This window comes from Bubalus bubalis, chromosome 2, assembly GCF_019923935.1.
Source record: "Bubalus bubalis isolate 160015118507 breed Murrah chromosome 2, NDDB_SH_1, whole genome shotgun sequence".
Classification (NCBI taxonomy): Eukaryota; Metazoa; Chordata; class Mammalia; order Artiodactyla; family Bovidae; genus Bubalus; species Bubalus bubalis.
Window position 1 is genome coordinate 165,396,277 of NC_059158.1, and position 14,391 is coordinate 165,410,667.

The 14,391-nt window shown below is 42.5% G+C and overlaps 1 protein-coding gene across 11 annotated transcripts in view; it reads right to left on the reverse strand.

The window, feature by feature from the left end:
• The window catches only part of DOCK10 (dedicator of cytokinesis 10), a 302,832-nt gene that overhangs the window by 230,013 nt on the left and 58,428 nt on the right, over positions 1 to 14,391 (reverse strand). For 2 of the 11 annotated variants that reach the window (XM_006049514.4, XM_045164610.1), the window contains exon 1: positions 5,839 to 6,212. The exons of 2 other annotated variants lie outside the window; for them this stretch is intronic. In XM_006049514.4, coding sequence (XP_006049576.4) covers positions 5,839 to 6,000 — 162 coding nt within the window. In that variant the 5' untranslated portion in view covers positions 6,001 to 6,212. Of the gene's footprint in view, positions 1 to 5,838; positions 6,234 to 14,391 lie in introns of those variants that run through there. 7 more of the 11 variants (XM_045164608.1, XM_045164609.1, XM_045164605.1 and 4 more) reach the window with 7 other exon arrangements.

Below are 14,391 nucleotides of genomic sequence, written 5' to 3' on the forward strand. Positions count from 1 at the left end.
TTTTTTGTTTTATAAAATTTGAAAGTTTTAGAAACCACTCTTAGTTAATAAGGTATACAAAAAAAGATTGTGGACAGGATTTGACCTATAAACTATAGTTCATCAGAGCCCTGGACCTGGTAGCCACAAAAGGGTGACTTGTAATGCAGGTCTGGACAGCACCTGAAGCTCCCAGGCTCTGAAATGCTTATCCTGTAAGTGCTCTGACTCACAGAAGAGCGTTTACCTTCCGACTCACCACATTAGACTATATTTTCCTGTCTTCAATTAAAATTAAAGTCAAAGCCATGTTTGGCATGTTATGTACACTAGATCCTTGGCATTCACAAATTTAAATTTTATGGCTTCTGCTATTACAGAGACACCCCAAAATGTTCATGGATTTTAAAAAATGTTTCACTTTCAAGTTTAGACCCTAGAATTGTGCACGGGGGTTGGTCATATAGTGAGAGACCAGGAGCCTGGCTAGCACTTGCTTCTTGCTCTCCTTCTATTTTATCCCTATCCTGCACCATGTAAAAAGATAAATATTCTTTGGGGGTTGGGAAGGAGAGGAAATAGGTCTTAAAAGGGAAGTCAACTTCCAGGGCTGGTGATTAGTGAATTACATCAGAAGTTACAGACATTCCCCAGAAAATAGCAGATCTCAATAAATTAAATTAGTGTCTGAGGCCTTCAACAAAATATGCTATAAAGGATGTAAGAAAAAGTAATTCATGAAAGGGTTTCTGTTCATTCTCCCATCAGAGAAAACATTTGGAAGAGGTAGAGTTTTGAAGGAATTTCCTCATTTTGCCCAGTTAAACTTGAATGCATTTTAACAGGCCATTGTAATAGTCTCAGCTATTTGGATTCATATGTCCCTTGCAAAGGCTGAGGGCCTACAATGATTTATTTTGATGTTTACCAGGCTTTTCATTTTGGACTCTGCAGCCAAACCATAATCAGTGCCAGCCCAAAGCTGATCTCTCCATGAAGACTCAGGACTTGGACTCAGCAATGAGATTCTTCGATATAATGATGACTTGAGTGCCAGAGCCTTTTGAAGAACATTCAAACCCTTGTATTTATTGTAGTAGCTGTCTTCATTCTTAACTTATTCCTGGACACTTCATGAAGAGTTAAGAAGGCAGCTTTTATCAACTGAGCTTTTCATATGGGGGTCAATTGTTAACAAATTTCAAATCATCAATGATATCAAGTTTTAGTTTATAAAAACAATTGTACTGGGTACCACTAGGGCATAAAGTCAGCTTAGTTCCTGCCTACATGGGGTTTTCCATCTATCAGTGAGATAAAAATAGGAATAGAAAAGTAAGTAAGCAATTAAAAGTTCAATGAAGTATGTAAAGATACAATTAACTACAAATGGATTGACACACTATAAGTATTATAGAAAATTAGTGGAGAGATCCTTTATTCATTCATCAATCATTAATTGCTATTTATACTGTGCCAGGCATTATATCTTCTTTGTAGACTCTTCCTTGGGACTCTGACCTATATATACAATCTTTTATTTGAAATCTCCATGTATAGACCTCACAGGTATTTCAAACATGACATGTCTTACAGTGAACTTAGATTCACTTGCAAATCTTCTACAGGCTTCCCCTTTTGAATGGCAACTCAGTCTTCTGGCTGTTCAGGCCAAAAACAAAACAACAACAAAAAACCCTGTTGCTGCTGCTGCTGCTAAGTCACTTCAGTCGTGTCCGACTCTGTGTGACCCCATAGACAGCAGCCTACCAGGCTCCTCCGTCCCTGGGATTCTCCAGGCAAGAATACTGGAGTAGGTTGCCATTTCCTTCTCCAATGCATGAAAGTGAAAAATGAAAGTGAAGTCACTCAGTCATCTCCGACTCTTCGTGACCCCATGGACTGCAGCCCACCAGGCTCCTCCATCCATGGGAGTTTCCAGGCAAGAGTACTGGAGTGGGTTGCCACTGCCTTCTCTGACAAAAAACCCTAAAATACTATATATTCATCCCTCATTCCTCTCTTTCCCTCACTTGTGTTCGATCTGCAAGCAAATCCTACTGGTCCTATTATTAAAATATATCCAAATCCAGCCACTTGTCACAATCTCAACAAGTACTATCCAGGTCTGTTGTGGGGATCATTGTAATAGCTTCTTGATTAATAGTCTCCCTGCTTCTACCCGTGATAGCTCTGTTGGTAAAGAATCGACCTGTAATGCAGGAGACCCCAGTTTGATTCCTGGGTCGGGAAGATCCCCTGGAGAAGGGATAGGCTACCCACTCCCGCATTCTTGGGCTTCCCTTGTGGCTCAGCTGGTAAAGAATCTACCTACAATGCAGGAGACCCTGGTTTGATTCCTGGGTCGGGAACATCCACTGGAGAAGGGATAGGCTACCCACTCCAATATTCTGGCCTGGAGAATTCCATGGACTGTATAGTCCATTGGTTTGCAAAGAGTGGGACATGACTGAGCAACTTTTTTTCTTTTTCTGCTTCTACCCTGGACCCTTGGCAACCATTCTGTCACTGCCCTGCCCAAGGCCATCCAAATTAACAAGCTTATATTAATATAGCACTTACTACCCACCAAACACAAGCTCTTTGCAAGTATTAACTGAATTCTCACAATAATCTTACAGGGTAGGCACCGTGACTCTCTGCATTCTATCAGTGAGGCAATGCAGAGACAGGACTCCAACCCTGACATTCTGGCTCCCCAGCCCCTGCTCTTAACTTCTGTGCCTACTCCCTCCAGTGGTTTCCCTTCTCACTTTTGGAAAAACCCCAAGTCTTCATCATGGCCTGCTAAGTGTCACATGATCTGTCCCCCATTACCTCTACAACATTCTTCTACTACCTTCTCCTTGGCTTACTCAGTCACAGTGACTTCCTCACTGGTCCTCAAACACCCCAAGCTTCTTCCCATATCAGGGACTTTCACCCTGGCTGGTCCTTCTGCCTGAGCCATTTCCCCTGAGTGTGGCCTGACTCACTTGTCACCTCCTTCAGGCCTTTTCTGCAAATGTCACATTTTCAGTTAGGGAGTCCTAGATTCTACTTATTAATAATCTTACTAATATATCTAGATATAATTCTAAGCACTTAACACACCCTTTACTTCATTAAACCCTCACAACAAGCTCTGGGCTGAGGGAGCTATTACCTCCATCTTACAGATGAGGAAAAGAGACCCAGAGTTGCTAAAAAGTGTGCAGAAGGTCACATAGCCAATAAGGAATGAAGTTAGGATTCCAACCTAAAATCTCCGGCTCTAGAGTCTGTGATCTTACACAGACACAGATACACACACAATCAATATACAAAATTTGGTGACTAATGGTTGACGGGAAAGTAAGAGAATTTAAAAAATCAGTTTGTGGAGCTTTCTCGGTGGCTCAGATGGTAAAGAATCTGCCTGCGATGCAGGAGACTTGGGCTCAGTCCCTGGGTTGGGAAGATCCCTGGAGAAGGTAATGGCAACCCACTCCAGTATTCTTGCCTGGAGAATTTCATGAATAGAGGAGGCTGGCAGTCTATAGTCCCTGGGATTGCAAAGAGTCAGACACGACTGAGTGACTGACACTTTCACCACTTTCAGAAGGTTGTAGCGAGAGTTAGAAGACAATTAGCATATAGGGTTAAAGGAGGATGCCAGGTGGAGGGTTTAGATGATCAGTTTCCAGGGTCATGTGTCTCAGTGTGTCTTCCACCCTGTTCCTCCATCAGAACCTGAGAACAACTGGAGTTGGGTTGGGGGTGGGAAGTTCTCTAACAGCAAAGAATCCTTGATGCCACTCTAGATCTTCTTATGTAGAGTCATTGGGACCAGGAGCACAAGGATTTGTATATACAAGAACTCCTAGGTGATTGTGAAGTGCGATAAAGTTTTCAAACCACCATCCTGGAAGATAGGGAATAGTTTTATTGACTTAAATTAGAACACTAAGCATCACAACCCTAATATAGTAATTCCATAAAGAGATCTGCAAAATATGCTATCACTGTAAAACACTGAAACTTAGGGCAGGGATCTTTGATGGGTTTGTTCATTGATGGATTCCAAGTACCGAGAACAGAGGTTGGCCCAATTGGGGAATGTGTGAACTTTCAAGTGGCCCATTGGAAACTTTCAAGATGCAAAATAACTTTGTATGAGCATATTTTACTCTGAGTGGTCCAACATTTCCATCAGACTTCTCATAAAAATTCACTTCTATCAGTTTTATCCTTATTTCCTTAGAAATATGAACAGAGCAAAAAAGTATATTGGCTTTTGGAATTATTGATCTAAATGTGACTTGAGGCTCTGGCATTTGGTAGCTGTGTGATATGACCAAAGCATTCCATCTTTCTAAACTTTGTTTTCCTCATCAATAAATCATCATCACCTCATTTAATGTCCATAAAAGTATCATGTGAATAAAAGGATCTTGGAAAAAAACAGGGCACTGTTATTAGGTGAATTATTACTTTTTATTTCTCAATTACTTTGAAATATGATTTTGGGGGCAAAGTTCTAGATGGAAAAATTTAGTAAAATTAGGAAAAAATGTTTTCAAGACTTAGATGGCCTAAGTAATACATAGCTATAGAATGTGTGGTGGCAAGAGTGGTAAAGAACCCGCCTGCCAATGCAGAAGCGTAAGAGACACAGATTTGACCCCTGGATTGGGAAGATCCCCTGGAGAAGGGGATGGCAACACACTCCAGTATTCTTGCCTGGAGAATCCCATGGACAGAGGAGCCTGACAGGCTACAGTCCATGGGGTCGCAAAGAGTCGGACACAACTGAAGCAACTTAGCACAGCACAGTATGGGAATAATGAGAGAATGAAAATATTCCCACTAAGTATTCCCTCCAAGAGATAATCATAGTCCAATAGTTGAAGGACAGTATTGCCTTTTGAAAATCAAATATTGATTTGTTGGAGAGATTGGCCTAGAATGTTACAGCTTAGTATTCTGTCACTCAGACACACAGCTCAAGCCAAATGACTTTCATTTAAAAACTTTTGGTGTAACAGGTATTTATCATTCATTATTTACTGCATCCTTGATATCCGAACATTGAAATCTAAGAGAAAAAAGTCGATTGTGCTGAAACCACGCAGACTTCAATGCCTCCTCAATTTTGGAAACTTAAGCACACCACTTCCATCCTAAGACAGGATTTCAGTGACTAAGCAGATCTCTCCCTGAACCTAAGGTAAGGAGAGTCTACCCTCCACTTTTTTCTAGCTGATCAACCAGATACACGTGAAGGAATTAACACTATAATCATTAAAGCACAGACAAAAATGTCATTTGTCAAGTGGCAAGAAACAGCTTTCTAATGAAAACACCATGCATTCCACAAAATTCTCAAAAACTTCATTCTGATTTTATGCCTAAGTTAAACATTTTGGAAAGGCATTTCCCTTGCAGCGCCAGAAATGAAAGCCTCAAATGCTTTGAAGTTAGAGATCTAACTGCCAACACAACTGGATGAGTCACATGTGATATAAAAAATACCTATTTGGGGCTCTACTTTCAAATTAGAGTCACAACATAAAATCCACTTAACTGAACCAGGCTTCAAAGATTTCTGCACAAAAGTTAATAACAGCAATACAAAACAGTAGGCAGAAGAGAGTTTCTAACAGACAACCAAACTGCACATTTTCAAGACATATATAAGAGAAAGAAAACCAGTTCTGTGAATAATATATGAAATCATTCTGAAAAGATTTTCCACGGTAGTAAACTCTTGGTCACACATTTCTGTATCTAAAGCTGAAAACCCGAATCCCAAATGACAGCCTCATTTCTATAATCACAGCTTCATCAACTGAGGCTGTTTTGCCACAGATACCATACCATTATGATGAGGGTTCTGGGTCTACTCATTTCATCGTCAATTTCCAGAGGCAAAATTTCGTGGGATGGTTCCTCCTGGCGTCGTCGACAAATGTGTGGACAGCTCCTCTGGACCACAGAACGAAGAGCTTGAAGCAGAACAATGCTGGCAGTGCAGCCCATCGCTGCATCCTGGAGCCCAGAAAATAACTTCTATGTGGATGCTATGTTTGAAAAACAGTGGCTCCTTGTCCCTGAAAACAGCCTACATCGCAGCTGCAGCCAGCTCACTCTCCAATCACTTCCTTGAGCTCTGATCATCTGATCACCGCCAAATAGCTTGGATGCAGAGATGGGAAAGATTTGATCCACTGAAACTGAACACACTCAGGAATATTAGAGCATTTTGCCCAGAGAGCATTTCTCAATTCATCTCAAGAGCATGTTTCCTGTCCATTACAGTGATTCTCTTCAATTCCAGTTTTGGAGGTCTGATTAAAGATATCTTTCCCTCTCAGACACTCAAACAAATCACTCTTTTTCACACTAAACAACTGAAAAATTGACTTCACACTCACATGTTTTTTCCAAGGCAGAGGAGTGCCATATAAACAGTGAAAGTGACTGTTGTCTTTTTAATGTAAAAACTTGCAGAAGGAAATTTTACTAGACACCTCACTAAGTGATTGGGGTTCTGCTTATTGTAGCTCGTAAGATCCAGAAATGAAATGGACTCTATATATAAAGTGGGGAGTCCACTGAATCAAAACGATTTATCCGAAGTATGCACGCGTTAACCAAAGCCATGTGAGTGACACTAGTGTTCCCCCTGTGATTTTCTTTCAATAGCTCGGTTGTTCTGTTCCCACGCATGCAGTTCTGCAGCCTGATACATTTTTATATTTACATAGGCGGCTTGCATGGCTGAAAATCTCTCTGTTTACTGAGGTCGGGCATCGAGCTTTGCCGAGCTGACCTCTCAGAGAAAAAAAAAAAAAAAAGAGCAGCTGTAAAGCATTTTCACCTCCCATCAATAAGAATTCAAGGCTTCAGGAAGGACTTTAAGGTCTCTGGCAGTTAAGAGTCTAGTATTCCCTGAATCCTGAGAGACTAGTCACTTAGGAGAGAACCGAGAGAGAGAGAGAGCTTAGGAGTCACGTGACTGGCTTGGACCGGCCTCAAGATCTAATGGTATACTGCAAGAGAATAAGACAACAGGGATGCTTGCACTAAAAATATCTCATGGAAAATAGATTTTGCTTACAAATGAGGAAACTACAAAATCCCCAGTAGGATTTACAATGTCGAGATCTTTCTGTCAAGCTAATCCTGTCCGTGTAACTCTCAGAGATTCAAAGTAAAAATGTTTTCTTTGGTTTCTGGGCCCCTCAGAGGGTGTTACAGGAAGTTTGGAGATTTCTTTTCCTCTAAGGTGTGGCCACTTCGGGCCCCAGTAAAGTGGCTTTCACAGAAGCATCTAGCAGAAGGCTCAATTAGGCATTAATTGCTCCGTAATCTGTCACAACACAGCTTCGTTTTAATTGGTATGTTTGCCAGAGGAGTAAAATATTTTTTTTTCTTTTAAGAGGTACTGGCTGCCAGTAGTTTTTCATCTCCCTCTGTTTTGAGCAAACATATTTTAGTGCGGCTGGAAAAAGAAGAAAAAAATGCTAATGATGCTGGCAAGTCCCTTAAGTCCCTCTGGACCTTTGTCAGAGTGCCCGGGTGCTAATCTAAACCTTTTTTTTTTTTTTAACTCTAAACAACTAGGGCATTTATTGAAGAGAGGTTACAATTTAGCCCGCCAGGCTTGCATATTGAATATATATATATATATATATATATATATATATATAAATGGTGTCCCACCAGAGACAAAATATGGAATGGGCTTCCATGATTATGAATGTGCCTTTTCAGATCTGATTGCTCCTTGGCGCTCCCTGGATGTCAGTGCCCACCCTCGCCCACCCACTCCCATACCCCATGACCTTTCACCCTCCAGACATTCCCTCAGGTTCTGGTCATCTGCTCAGGGCTGAAGAGCTTGAATACAGCAAGGCACTGACTGGGGGTCATTAAACATTCCAGCAGCTCCTGTGGGCTACAAATAAGAGAAGGTGGAGCCCCAAGTTGCAAACCATGTGCTTGGCAGGAAACAGGCAGTTTGCATCCCAAACTCCTTTCTAGCCATCTCTCCCTAAGGCTGGCTAACCTCTGGGGTCTCTTCTGGAGTCAGACGATCTGGCAGATGCCGAAGTCTTTGGGGAAATAAATGATGTGCTTTCTGGCTATTAGAGTCCTGTGTTCATCGATCCCTGAACTGCCTCTGAGGAATTCAGCCCTATTATTGATGGACTCCTATTACTGATGGGAGTCTCAAAATTCTCTCTCTCTTCTAACTTCCATCATCAAGGAAAGGGAACCTCCAAGAATTAGTTTCTTGGGAATTCAATACACAACTGCAGTTATCCAGTGCAAAAGAGGCTGGAAGGATGAAAACCAGAGAATGACAGCTGGACACACAGTCCAAAGTTTTCTTATGAAAAGTTTCAAACACGCAAATTCAAAATTGCAGGAAAAGGATTGGGTTCTGAGATGTTTGAAAGAGGAAATTAAGCTAGGGATGTGGCAAAGTGGGGGAGGAGATAGATCAACCCAGAGATAAGGTCCCTTTTCCCCCTCATGTTTGGCATAGATGTTGATACACAGGAAATATTTTAAAAGGAAGAATCAATTCCCTGAAGGTGTCTGCTAGTTTCTTTGAAGTATTAATAAAAAGAATCACTACTTTGGCCTTTAAACATTAAATGTGCATGGAATGCTATTGCTGATAACAAGAGGTTATCTTAGAAAACCAACATGAGCTCAGATGCAAATATCATAATTAAGAAATGAATACATGTGTTTCCTTTCCTCCTTCCCAAAGTCCAAGTGAAATTACAAAAAAAAGCAGTATAAAAGGGGAATATATTCATTACAGTGAGAAAGTGGGGGTGGAGGGATGGATCTTTGAACAGAGTTTTCGGAAAGTTTCTCTGAAAGTTGAAAAATGAACCTGATCACATTGAGCGATAACTAAAAATGAAGGATGAGCAAGAACTTCGGGGGCAGGAGGACACGGTAGAAAGAGGAGCCACAGTTCTCAATAGAGCCCTGGAGGGGGTCGGAGTTCCAGGGAAGTAGGTACTCTGTGTGAGAAAGTAGCTAGCTGACACCCATCCCACCACCAACCCCAGGAGACAGAACTGTAGAGCATGTGACAACAGCAGAGGGGCAGGCGCTTCCAGAATAAGGAGCACAGGGGTCAGCACCCCTTGGCCAGTGGAGGCGGGCGTGTCTGCAGCCTGCTCGCCTGGCTCACACTCACTGTGAAGAAAGATGGCAACTGGCACACATGTCAACCCGTGAGCAGGTATGGGGCTGACCACATGAAGAAGTGGGCCTCCAGGGCTCTTCTTCCTGTTCCTGGAGCCAGAGGGCAGAGTACTCAGGCTACCCAAACTAAGTGGGTCCCTCCTTATATGTGGACTTATTCATAGAGGGAAGGGCTTCCCTGGTGGCTCAGAGGGTAAAGTGTCTGCTTGCAATGCGGGAAACCTGGGTTCGATCCCTGGGTTGGGAAGATCCCCTGGAGAAGGAGAGGGCAACCCACTCCAGGACTCTTGCCTGGAAAATCCCATGGACGGAGAAGCCTGGTAGGCTACAGTCCATGGGGTCGCAAAGAGCTGGACACGAAAGAGCGACTTCATTTTCACTTTTATTTTCATTCATAGAGGGACTTGGAATGTACAGACTGGGCAACACAGTTCAAGTCTAGTCCAGGCAGCAGCCTGGTGGAAGAGGCAGCAGAGAGGCTCCCATGAGCTGCAGAGTCAGACAGATTCCTGCTCAGTTGAGGCTCTGCCAACCATACACTGTCAACTCGAGCAAGTTGCTTGACCTCCCTGAGCCTCGAGAATATCCACTGTAACACGGAAATTATTCTTTACCATCTATTAGGATGTTGGTGGGAGGAGAGGACCTGAAAAGATCAATGTGTGTATGTGTGCACCCAGTTGTCTCCTATTCTTTACGACCCCACGGACAGTAGCCCACCAGGCTCCTCTGTCCAAGGGATTTTCCAGGCAAGAATACTGGAGTGGGCTGCTATCTCCTATTCCAGGGGATCTTCCTGACCCAGGGACTGAACCCCAGTCTCCTGTCTCTTCTGTGTTGGCAGGCGGGTTTCTTACCACGAAGCTACCTCATCAATCACTGAACAAGTGTAAGGCTACCTCTGTTGATGGGGAGAGTGGAAGATTGGTCGCCTCCTCCTGGGAAGCATCTCCGACAGCCCACACCTCACAGTTCAGAACGTCAGTCCTTATTACTGCACCCTGTGGGTTTCCTAACTCACAAACAGGCTGAAAATACGTTCTGATGGATTTCATTTCTAAGGGCTGTCATCCCCTTTCTGTAAGAGCTGGGATTGTGCTTGCTTTACTATATGTCCTCTGTAACCATGAAGTAGATGCTCAGTGAACAATAATAATAACAACAGTTAATATTTACAATAAAGTAAGCCATCCATAGCACTTACTATGTGCCAAGCACAGTTCTATTTAATATTTACACATATTGATCCACATATATCTCTATTATGAGGTCATGATCTGATCATTCCCATTTTACAGCTGAGGAAAGCGAGGCACAGAGAAGTTAAGTGACTTGTTGCTAGAATCATGCCGAGTAACTGACAAAGCCAGATCTGGCTACAGGGTATGAGCTTTTTAAAACCAGTTCTGAAAGCCAAATATGTGCCAAGTAAACCCTGTATCTTCCAAAGGTGGATTTATACCAGAAAAATATTATTTGGCACATGGCAGGGTGTATGGAGGCAACCTTGGAACATCCCCTTTGAGAGCTGGTTTGTCCTTCATAGGAAAGTCTGTGATGTTTCCTTGGATCACAGTTTTAGAAGGCAGCTAGTAGCGTTAGCAGAATGTTTTGGGTGACCATTTAAATTACATTTTGATGGGAACTTACAACATTTAAAAATGTAATGAATTTGATAAGAGAATTCTTAAAAAGATGTATTTACTGTGTGAAGCATTCATTGGCAGAAACCACTCAGCTATTCAAGCTGGCTCTGAAAGCACATAGTGGGAATATAGAATTGTGACTGGCGCCTTTGTTACTCCTTGATGCAGTATCTGTCCTTACACACAAAGATGCTGGCTAACACTGAAATACCCTCAGGAAAGAGGCTACTTTGGGTCCAACAGGAATGAAGCCATCACCCTAGGACACTGTTTGAACCTGGACATGGCTCCAAGAGAAAATCTGCTACCACTTGCCTTCGAATCCATGGGAAGTTGACAGCCTGAACTGCTGTTCACAGGGATCGAGCCATTCGCTTTTCTGGGCCAGTGTGAAAATTTGGTGAGGACTCTGAAGCTGGTGCATTGCAACTGTCTCCCAGACTTTGTTGCCCCTCCTTCACCACCAGCGCTATCTGATACAGAGTTGTATGATGGCAAGAAACTGGAGACCAAGGACAAAGGCTGAAACTTGCACCCACTTGTTTAAGTTGGAGCACAGCTTTTCCATGGGAATTCAGTGCTTTGTGGAGTGAATCAGTCAATCAATATGGAGTGAAAATAAACTCCTCTTCCTCATTATTATCATCATCAAGGTCTGAATCTTGTTGGGGTTCTCTGTGAGTTTTCCAGAGGCTCAGCAATTGTGACCAAGTGAAAGTGACCCTAAAGGAGGAGAGCTCTCCTAGACTAAAGGCAACTGAGGATTTAACCCCAAGCTGAGTAAAACCGGTTCACAGACTTGGCCATTTTCCAGGGCAGGGATTAGCAAGAATCTTTTAACTTGTCTATTTCCAGATGGGTAAGTCCCCTCAGGTATATAAATTCAATTAAACGGATAGGATAGGAGGGAGTTGGTCAGTGCTTTCTTAGCTAAAAAAAAAAGTAGAAAACACAACCCAGCAAAGTGATTCTCCCTGAGGCCCAGTTATTCCTTATCAACTTGCATCTTTGCCTCTCTTGGTGCTACTTCAACTCAAGAGCTTGGGACTTAGGTCAATTTTGATAGCAACCATGACCTCTTTCCCCCCATTTGTGATTTGTAGAGTTTTCTTCTTTCAGCTCCTATCTCTTCATTTGCACTTAATTATAGTGCCTCCCCTTTACAGGCATCTTTTCCACTTGCTGACATTTACTGAGTTGTACAATTAATCACTTTGGAAACAGGCACACTGCTCTTTCATTTAAAAAACCCAGGTGCTGTTGCCAAGCACATCTTTTCTTCACTTCCCTCCCTTTGGCACCAGTGCAGCTAAAAGCAGATTTCTCTTTGGTATGTTTAGGTGCTTCAGAAAATTTTCCTTCATTGCTCTTTCAAGTGGCTTCCTCAGCAGCTTCTTGCAGAGTACATGGATAATGTCAATGTTTCGTTAATATCACACCTTACATTTCTCAGGCTTCTGCATTTGACTGTATTCTTCTCTGGTCAGAGTCAATCTTTCTTATTCTTAGTAGAAGGCAGTACAGTGTAGCAGTTAGGCAAAAGCCTGAGAAGTGGACTGGGAATTTAAACCCACAGTTGAGATACTTGCTACCTTTGTGGCGTAAAGCAAAAGTTTTAAGCCTCAGTTTCCTCCTCTGTTAAATGAATAGATACTCATGAGGATCCAATTGCCCTGTCAGTGCTTGGCACAGTGCCAGACATATGGTAAGTAAGGATTCAATACACATGAGTTAGTTATTACTGGAAGAGAAAAAAGATCTAAGGATTTCAGACATTGTTTACTTTTTCCCTGTCCCCTTTACAAGTGGTTAAAAAAAAAAAAAATCTATGACTCTTCCTTGCTGAGGGACACACGATTCCCTGGGTGATGGAGGAATGGGCATGCCTCCTCTGAGCTTTGAAGTTGGGTCCCACGGTAACATGAGACCAGTTCCATAACTCCTTCCCAGTCCTTTTCCATGAGTAAACACATTTAAAATAATATAATAATACCTCACTTACCCAGAGGGCACTTATTTTGCAACCTCAACTATTCTGATCACAGCCAAGTTCTGGGAAGCAACAGAAACAACTTCTGCAGGGCCCCAAAGAGACAGTACCCAATTCATTAATCTGGGACGCTTACAGCAGTGGGTTAGAGAAGGGGTTTTCATACCTATACCAGTTACAGCCACCATACACCGGATTCCAAAGACCTTGCTGAACGAAGCTTGCAAAAGCCTCTGACCAGACGCAATGTAACTGTGACTTGCCCTGGGCCAGTGGGAATAGGGCATAGCCACTTAGAACTGGAAGGATGTCCCTCCTGATGGATGGAGTGCTGACAGCTTCTAACTTCTTCAAAGGGTTTCAAGGGTTCCAGCAATTAATCCAGCCAACCAAGACCCACACCACCAAATGGGATGGTGGACTGTGTTCCTGGGGCAAGGATGAGGGTGCATGATTCAAGCAACTGATGGGGTGCTGACAGCTTCTAACTTCTTCAAAGGGTTTCAGGGGCCCCAGCAATTAAACTAGCCACCCAAGACCTACGCCACCAAATGGGACTATGGACTGTTTTCCTAGGGCAAAGATGAGGGTGCATGATTCTAGCTTGGTACCTGGGAAGTGATTCTGAGTTCAAATCCTCTGAACCTTATTTTCCTCAACTGGTACAGTGGAACCAAGATGCCCTCTTTTGCAGAGTTATTATAACAAAAGACATGCTATGAATAAAAACACTGGCATAAATGGTAGATTTTATCACTCTTTTAGCTGTATTATGAATAAAACTATTATGTTTATTATCATTATTCCAAGAAAGAGCCAAAAAAGGTAAGTAACAGACCTGTAAGTCAAGGTTCAACGCTAATACAGTCACATAAATACACCAGCAAGAGCGCCTTGGCACTAGAATGAATTGTCAAGGTCAAGAGTGAGATGAAGCAGGAAGTGTCCTTGGCTCCTCATCACAGTTAGTGAGCCTAGGGTACATGCTCGAGTCTAACTAACTTAAAAGTATAAGCCCTGACAAAATAAAGAGCTAGGATTTCCCTGGTGGTACAGTGGATAAGACTCTGCCTACCAATGCAGACGACATTCATAGTCTGGGAGGATTCCATATACCATGGGGCAACTAAGCCCATGTACCACAGCTACTGAAGCCTGTGTGCTCTAGGGTCCGTGACTCACAACTACTGAGCCTGTGTGTCGTAACTACTAAAGTCCATGTGCCTAGGGCCCATGCTCTGCAACAAGAAAAGTCAAATTATGTCCAGCGGTGACAGCTCCAGAAGGAAGAGAAAACTGTGAAACATTTGAGATAAACTTCCACCAGCGACTGCTTTTAATTCTTAAAAGTTTGTGACTAAATGGGGTCAATTATATGATCTTCAAAAGTTAGCTATGTAAAAAATGTTCTCAGCCATGGCTGGATCAATGAGCTATTAACTGTACTTTCAGTACTTGTTCTATTTTATTTTCTGTGCTCATTTCTTTCCCCTTTGAATTGTGGCAGGAATTAACCACCCACATCCTAAACATTCCAAGTTAAATCTCATTTACAATAAT